We start from the raw sequence: 9,371 nt of genomic DNA, 5'->3' as shown, positions 1-9,371 counted from the left end.
GACACAACAAGAGTAATTTTAATGCATTTACTCCAAATAACACAATGCACCATATTCTCTAGAGGCAAATCTAAATATAATGACATTCTCAGAACACAAAATCAGTATTTGCCACAGACTAACATTGCACAGCTTCACTGTAAATCCACAATTGCAAGATGCAAACTCAGAATTGTAAGATAAAAAGTGCATTAGAATCACAATTTTAATTCTTTTTTTATTAATGATGGAAATAACTGCTTCCATTGAGCCACATCATATTGAGAAGTGCAAGTGCTTTTAATAGGATAGACTTTGTAGATGCATCGTTTTACAGGTTATGACATTGATTGATTGTGTCAGAGAGGAGTTTGAATATATTCTGCTTTTTATTTTTAGTCAGTTTCCATGTCTTCTTCTTCCCCCGAGTCCTCTACAAGGAGATCAGCGTGTTGAGTGTAGTCAAACGCGGGGAACTTAATGGGCAAGTCGCTCCATTTGCTGAATGTCTTCTTCTTGGAGCCGTATGTGACCACAAAGTTCTTGATATGGAGGCAGGGACACTCAATGCTCTTATACAGCATCATTGAGCCCCATTGCTGCTCAGAAATGAGACAAAAAGTCAGATTTAATATGAATGCATATTAACGGAAATAATATATACTGCATGTTGTATAGGTTGGGTGATATACAAAATATTTTACTATTTATTTTTTATTATCGTGTTATCTGTATAAAATTGCATCATTAAACTTTACTGTAAGACTTTTCAAAGCATGCCTTTAACACATCTTTATTTAACTAAATTTTACGACTTGTATGAAGCAGCTTGAATATACTTGGCTACATTGAAAACCACCCCAGTTTTTTCAAATCAGATACATAAATATCAAAAGATATATCGCTTAGCATTAAATGTAAAAAAAAAATACTGAAATTCTGTTTATAATAAATGAATAATCACGCATAGATAAAAACAAACGGCTGATGACATCACAATAATCCACACCACTCCAGTCATTCAGTTAACTTTCCATCTTGTGAAGTGAAAAGCTGTGTGTTTGTAGTTAGCAAATCCATCGATAAAGCATTTTTTACTTTAAACTGTTGTTTCAGAACAAAATACGAGTCCATAATCCGTAATAACTCTTATTAGTCCACCCCCCATTGTTCTCTCAAAACAAAATCCACCCACATATTTGTTAAGGTATTTTTTTGGACCATTTTTGCTTATAAACCATACTTGATCTGTGTAGATTTCTCTCCTGATTCAGTCTTTTTCACTGGAGAAAGCAATATTATGGATAAAGGACTCCAACAGCCACAGTTTTAAGTAAAAAAAATGCCTTGATGTCCTTTTTTACAATAATCACACAGTTTTTTCTTCTCTAGTCATTAACTGATGGACTGGAGTGCTGTGGATTACTTGTGGATTATTGTGATGTTTTTATCAGCTGTTTAGACGCTTATCCTGACGGCACCCATTCACTGCAGAGCATCCATTGATAAGCAAGTGATGTAATGCTACATTTCTCCAAATCTGATGAAGAAACAAACACATCTACATATTGGAAGGTCTGAGATTGTGTATATTTTCAGGTACATTTTATTTTTGGGTGAAATATTCCAATAAGCTAAGTGTTTTTTTTTTTTTACATTATTGTGGTTCTGTGTTTTTAAGAGTGAGTCAAACTGAATTTTGCTAAACCACTTTTAGTCTCAGGAGTAATGCAAACAGTGTTTATTTAAAGGGAAGTGCCGAAGTTAGCAAATACCTGTCCACATTTTTTGCACGCAATGACTCCATTGGTCTCATAGTCCAGGAGTCTCTCCTGTAGTGAAGCATTCTCTCGGACCGTAATCAGCTTACTGCAGACATCAACAACATTTATTTTTACTGATTTATTACGGTCTTCACCACCATCATTATGCACGATAAACATCGTGTACAAACACAAGTACATACTTCTGGATTTTCTTTGAAGTCAAAACCAAAAAAGTAATTTTAACTGTTGGTTTTTACCTAAATTGCGGAGTCACATTGACATGGTGCATGTTCTCGATCTTCTCAATGTCTTCTCCCGAGCACACAAACACACTGCACTGCCTGCAGCTCAGGCTGATTTTAGATGGCGGTTCTTTCATCATTCCCTTCTGCACTTTCTTCTTTATCTTCACCTTCTCCTCCATTATGGCCTGCATCTGAAACTCTCTGATCTACAAGAAACCAAATGTTGTTTCTTTTAGGTGTACACTTGGTATACTGGAGTGTACTTTTTGAAACAGATCCTCACTTTCTTCTCGTAGTCGGGTCGATTCATCTCGCAGACTTTGGCGATGGCTCTGCTCATCATTTTCTCCCGGTATTCGTTAACGCTCTCTCTCTCTGCTACCCCAGATCCTGCCTCCGCCACCAGCGTGTAACTACTGTCCTCCGCTCTTCCTCGACCACGGGCCTGCAGAGAGGGAATAACAGCTCTTCTTCCATCATTCATGTTGATCACAGATACTTCAGCATGATAATACAACCTCAAACACAAGCATCACATCAGGAGAGTTCAGATCATACAGTAAGTCTCTGATAGCTTCATTTGTCAACTAAATTGTGACAAACTGATATATTAGACCCCAAGCTGAATCCCGGAATCCCTCTCAATATTTGGCCATTTCAAAAATTTTATAAAAGTTTGGGGCCAGTGGGATTAAAAAAATAAAAAAATAAATACTTTTATTCAGCAAGCATTAAATTGATCAAAAGTGACAGTAAATACATGTCAAATAAATGGTGTTCTTTTTACACTTTTTTTTTTTTAATCAAAGAATCCTGAAAAAAAAATTCAGTTTAAACATCAGTTACTACAAAAATATAAAGCAGCACAACAGCTTTTTCATTTATAATAATCCAAATTGTTTCTTGAGCAGTAAATCAGTATATTAAGATGATTTCTGAAGATCATGTGACACTGTGAAGACTGGAGAAATGATGCTGAAAATACAGCTGTGCATCACAGGAGTAAATTATATTTTGAAATATATTAATATAGAAAAACTTATATTTAAAAATGAAATAATACTTCACAATATTACTGTTTTTACGTATGCCTTGGCAAGCATAAGAAAATAACCTAACCTTTTTTTTGTGAATTTGGATAAAATAATGAATAAGCATCATTACATTATTAAATGAAATGCATGATCTGCTATAAATAAATTGTATTATACATATATATATATATATATATATATATATATATATATATATATATATATATATATATACACACAAGAGCAATATATTGAACACACTCTGTATTTGCACTACGAGTCAACCAGTATTAAAGGGATAGATCACCCGAAAATGAAACTTCTGTCATTATTACTCACCCTCATGTTGTCCCAAACCTGTAAGAAATCTGTTCATCTTTGGAACACAAATTAAGATATTTTTGAATTTCTAAGGGCTTTCTGACTAGGGGCAGTTCCAGGATTTCATCTTTAGGTGTTAGCCCTCAGAGAGACCATTAGATGCAATGATACAAATTACCTAAACAAACAGCATTTTACTGTTCTTATGTACTACTGTATGAAGTGATTAGACACAACTACCTCTTAAAGTTATAAAAGAGTTAGAGAACAATAATGACTTTATGCAACAATTTGACTTCTCCGCATTAGCTATAGCACCATTTTGGAGAGTATCACATAAACAATGTATCCTCTTCTGTGTCAGCAGCACCATATGTGGATACGATGTTTGCGCTTTGATCTGAACGGAAACAACATACATATGTTGCATACGTTGTTTCCATACGTGATACTCTCCAAAATAGCACTAAAGGATGAGGTGGAGGAGTCGAATTGTTGAATAAAGTTGGTGTTGTTTGTTTGCTTTGCACATAGAAGGCATTCTAGTAGCTTCGCAAAATTATGGTTCAACCCCTGATGTTACATGGATTATTTTGACGATGTCCTTACTACATTTCTGAACCTTGATCATGGATCCTTGCTGTCTATGAGAAGCTCATAATGCTCTCCTAATGCATCAAAAATATCTTAATTTGTGCTCTAAAGATGAACGAAGGTCTTACAGGTTCGGAATGACTTGAGGGTGAGTTATTAATGACAACATTTTTGGGTGAACTATCCCTTTAAGACATACTTTGACATAACATTTCATGTATTATGTACTACATGGTCTATATATATTTGGACACAATTTGTATTATTATAGCTGCTGACAAAAAATATTCAAGTTACAGTTCTATAATGAATATGGGCTTAAAGGGCAGACTCCAAACTTTAATTTGAAGGTATTTTCATCAAAATTGAAGGGAAGGTTAAGGAATTACAGCTTTAATATGTACTTCCCCCTTTTTCAAAGGACCATATAATTGGACAGTTGACTCTAAAGCTGTTTCATGGACTATGTTTCATGGGCTATTCTTTCATTATTTCTACATCAGTTAAGCAAGTTAAAGGTCTGGAGTTGATTTAGCTTTTTGCATTTGGAAGCTGTTGCTCTGAACACACATTATGCAGTCAGAGGAGCTCTGCATACAAGTGAAACAGACAAATTTTTGGCTTCAAAATCAAAACAAATCCATCAGAGATATAGCAGGCACATTCAGAGTGGCCAAATCAACAGTTCGGTACATTCTGAGAAAAAAAAAAAGAAGAACGCACTGGTGAGCTCAGCAACAAAAAAGGCCTGGACGTCCACAGAGGATGAACAGTGGTGGATGATTGGATGATCCTCGCCATGCTAAAGAAAAACTCTTTCACAGCATCCAGCCACGTGCACAACACTCTCCAGGAGGCAGAAATGTCACTGTGAAAGTCTGCAATCAAGAGAAGACTTCAGGAGAACAAATACAGAGGGTTCACCACAAGGTGCAAACAAGGCCAGGTTAGATTTTGCCCCCCAAAAAATCAAAAAATCCAGACCACTTCTGGAGAAGCATTCTTTCAACGGCTGAAATTAAGATCAACCTGTATCAGAATGACGGGGGGAAAAACTATAGAGAAAGCTTGGAACAGCTCATGATCCAAAGCATACAACATCAGTTGTGAATCATGGTGGAGACGTGTGATGGCATGAGCGTGAATGGCTTCCTTTGACACTGGGTTACTGGAGTTTATTGATGATGTGACGGAAGACAGAAGCAGCCAGAAGAATATTTAAGTGTATAGGGATACAGTCTCTGCCCAGATTCACTCAAATGGAGCAAAGTTGATTGGGCGGTGCTTCAAAGAACAGATGGACGATGAACCAAAACATACAGCAAAAGCAACCCAGGAATTTTAATAGGTAAAAAAGTGGAATATTGTGCAACGGCCAATCAAACGGTTGATTGAACTGATTGAGCATGAATTTAACTTGCTGAAGACAAAACTAAAGGCAAAAAAGACCCACAAACAACAACTGAAGTCAGCATCAGTAAAGACCTGGCAAAGCATCACAAAGGAAGAAACCCAGGTTTAGGCGATGACCATGAGTTCCAGACATAAGGCTTTCATTGCCTGCAGGGCAATTCTCATGGATTCTCAGCAAAATATAAAAAAAGAACATTTTATTTATTATTATATTTATTTGTCCAATTAAATTCGAGCCCCTAAAAATGGGGCGACCATGTATAAAAATGGTTGTAATTGTTGTAGTTTTGTTCAACACACATACACTGCACTTGAATGTTCTTTTCAAACTGTAGGGGAATATACAGTTAAAACCCAAGGACCAGATATGTCGCAATGAAGACCAGGACTCAGAGATGAGTTCAATTAATAATAATAATTTTACTTGAAGAAAATAGTTTGCAATTTCATCAGCAGAAGTCAGCTTCAACACTCTCGAAGGAGTTCGCAGGCCGCCCCCAGTACAATACAAAATCAACCACAGTTATACCCTGACAGAGGATACTAATTGCGTCAATACATGAGTCAACAAAATTCTGATTGGTTCCAAAACCTAGATAAAACTCTCCAAAGACGTATATCTGATATGCTGGACACTGGCAGTTGATCGTTTGTCCTGGGACTGTCTGAGCTTCTCCCTGTACAGACAGATACTAACACACGTACACAGAGAACTTATCTAAAATTCAAGGCTTTCTAGCACTGGCGAGCGTCTTATCATTACGGTTGGATACACACACATAATATGTGGACATTAATCTTGAGGAAAAGAAATACAGCACACATAAGGTTACACATTTCACTCTTGCTATAACTTGATTAATAGTCAAACAAGAAATCATGTAATAATATAATATAATATCAGTATGAAGGATATGGCAACTCGGCAGTCACTCCTTCAGTCCCCCGTTTTAGATCAATGTGGGGTCTAATACCCCACATCTGGTCTAATAAATGAGGTCAGGTGTAGTTGTGATGCATGCTAAGAATGCAGACTGTTGGTCAACTTAAACATGTGCATACTTAAGATCTCTGGTACTGGCTGACATTTCTAGTAATAAACACATTATTTTGTACAAAATACTTCCCATATACATTTTTATTTCCCATATACATTCATCTACTTACTTAAACCCACAATATCTGCACTTGCACTAGTCTTTCTTCACATAATGTCTTTTCCAGTGAATCATTCTGTGTGTCCCTCAACCTGGAAAAGTGTCCTCCATCCATATATACTTTCATCAACATATCTTTGTAAATACCTCTCTTCCTACTACAGCTACTTCACACTTACCCTCTAAAACAAAACATTTATCCAACAGCCTCAAGACTAAATTTGCATATTCATTAACCAGATTTAACAAATCATTAAAGAAAACCGCATACACTATAACCAATTCATTTTTTTTTTTTAACCCTTAAGAAGGATATTTGCCTTATTTGTTTTCTTTTAGCATGTTTTATACAACTATGATGAATTTTAGTTAATTTGGTCATATCTTAAAATAAACTCATTACAATAAACGTATATATATTATTCTCTGGAAGCCGGGCTAAATGAATAACCACTGTTATTGCATTCCTGACATATGTCAGACCCTCAGTCACCTCACAGATACCAAATATAGACATTGCTTATAACCTAAATCCCAGTAAAGATACCCTTATTTTATGAAAATCTATAATTTTCCCCATCAATGGTACAATTATAGAGATTGATTATCCATTTTACCCTTTCATTCCAAACTTGGTGTTAAAAACACAAAAATAAACAAACCAAAAATAAGTAAGATCAATATTGAGCCATCTTAAAAAAATAAAAATAATCATAATCATAATCATTATTTCCTCGAAAACCTAGAGCAGTTCCTAGTTTATTACTTAATAGCCCTTTTATTAAGTTTTACTTTCACCACGAATCCATTTGCAGTCATCATAGTTCACATGCTGCTTACACATACATTAACCATTAACCCAAACTTGTCATTGTTAACAACATTTGATCAAAATTACATTTTAAGTATCGAAGTGTCTAACTTCAAAAATACAACTAACCTATCCACTTATTGTCATGCATGTATTTTATACCAGGACATTACTGTTAACCATACTCATTGCCTTATTATTACCCTTTTTTTTTTTTTTAAATGTAAGTCTTGTCAATTATCATACCATATTACTGTACTCCGATTATATTAATGACACATTCAGAAGCAAATCCTCAATACCTCGTATTAAGTCAATTTAGTTCTCACTGTTTTGTCAGTGATAAATGCTTACACATCAGCTACGTGATCAATTTCTTTAAAACCCTTGTTCATGTTTGTCATTTGGCAGTGATATTTATTTACTCAAAATTATTATAAACTGAAAAAGAGCACATAGATTTCCCAATACTATTACTAAATGAACAATACTATTACTTAGTTCTAAACGCCCAAATATTTATTAAAGAGACATCCTCAGTTTCTGTAAATCTGTATTGAAACAGTATACATTATCAAAAAGCCCTGTCAGTGTTCACAATATTAATTTGATTTGACCTGACAGGTGTTCATAAGCAGCTCCATAGAGCCTATTACAATTGTTTTGTTCAAACAAAATTTTTTTTTTTTTTTTTTTTTTTTTTTTTTTTGCTGTGCTATTTCAATTAATTCAAACCTCTTGTTATGGATTTGCTCCATTAAGGGGCTATCCACATGTTTTTGTTCAACTTATCTCTGTTCTACATAAACCACTACATAAAGCTTTTGCACTATATTACACAAGCAGGATTCACTCCTTTGTTTTCCCACCAGGCTTCTTTATGTGAGGGTGCTCTCTGGATAATTTGGTTAGTGACGTAGCCAATCTGTCACTGTTTTTCTGCCGTCAAGTCTAAAATATTTACCTTCACCATTCAAACAACAAAGTGTTAACTTGTTAAAATTTAGACCCTCATTTAAATTTAGGCATGGATTTTAAACCCATTTTGGACGGCAAACTTAAATTTCACAAATCCAATCATATAAACACTCTTTAACATATTAATCCAGAGAGTGATTTAAATCAGTATTATAAAAGACAAAACAAGTCATTATTACCAGTAGCAGACAGAGCTGGATAACCAATCCACTTAAAGCTCGTCCCATGTTTGGCATTGTCTTTTCATTAGTTTCACTCAGAATTATCGACTTCTGTAAAGTAATTTCACTTAACACATCTGTAATGATAAAACACTCATTCCAGAGGTTAGTGACTCAATTGAAACAAAACAGGAACAGAATTGTCCCCCAATAATATATATATAGCCATCCTCATGCATGCACATACTTAACACATTTATATTTTAACAGCTCATATTTAAGGTTTTCCTTTTGGTATTAAATCGGAAGGATTTAAACTCAAACATTGTCTGTGCATTTTACCAAGTTTGTACCTAATCTCTTATCTAATCTCAAAGTTTGCCTGTTCATTAATGATTTTTATTTTGAGAAAAATCAGCTGGGTTGTTTTGGTCTTAAAATTATTGCTCTGTTTTGGTTACTCTTTCTTAGCAGGCCAATAATAGAAGAAGAGCACCATCCCTGCCTCCACTCAAGCACTCTCTCTCTCTCTTACTGTGCAAAATATTATTTATTTATTTATTTTGACAATTTTTGCCAAACTTTAACTTAGACTATAATATAAAATTCATTACAACATATAACTCTAAATTATTCAAATAAGTTAAAAATGTCAAAGTTTCTAGATCTAAAATCTCAGTTTAAACTGTTTAAAATACATAATGCTAGGAACATTTCTTTAAAATTATTTTTACCTTACATGCTTAATTCCCTTAACCTTTGTTATCTAAACCATCTCTTGATTAAGCAGAAGCAGTCTTCATTTTTAGCCACCACCATATCTTGTTATCATCTTGTGTCATGCCTAATGACCTGCATGAGTAAAGACTATGATATAGACATATTATTTCAATATCATTTTAGCCTCATAAG

The 9,371-nt window shown here is 34.6% G+C and overlaps 1 protein-coding gene across 1 annotated transcript in view; it reads right to left on the bottom strand.

The window, feature by feature from the left end:
- Positions 1-9,371, bottom strand: part of ifih1 (interferon induced with helicase C domain 1) — a 42,365-nt gene continuing 32,994 nt past the window's right edge. The window contains exons 13-16 of the mRNA XM_052564760.1: positions 2,274-2,435; positions 2,003-2,196; positions 1,755-1,848; positions 1-578 (exon numbers count right to left, since the gene is read on the bottom strand). Coding sequence (XP_052420720.1) covers positions 375-578; positions 1,755-1,848; positions 2,003-2,196; positions 2,274-2,435 — 654 coding nt within the window. The 3' untranslated portion in view covers positions 1-374. The remainder of the gene's footprint in view (positions 579-1,754; positions 1,849-2,002; positions 2,197-2,273; positions 2,436-9,371) is intronic.

This window comes from Carassius gibelio, chromosome B9 (genome assembly GCF_023724105.1).
Source record: "Carassius gibelio isolate Cgi1373 ecotype wild population from Czech Republic chromosome B9, carGib1.2-hapl.c, whole genome shotgun sequence".
NCBI lineage: Eukaryota > Metazoa > Chordata > Actinopteri > Cypriniformes > Cyprinidae > Carassius > Carassius gibelio.
The sequence above is the reverse complement of the archived record's forward strand: the minus strand, read 5'-3'. Positions and strand labels throughout refer to the sequence as shown.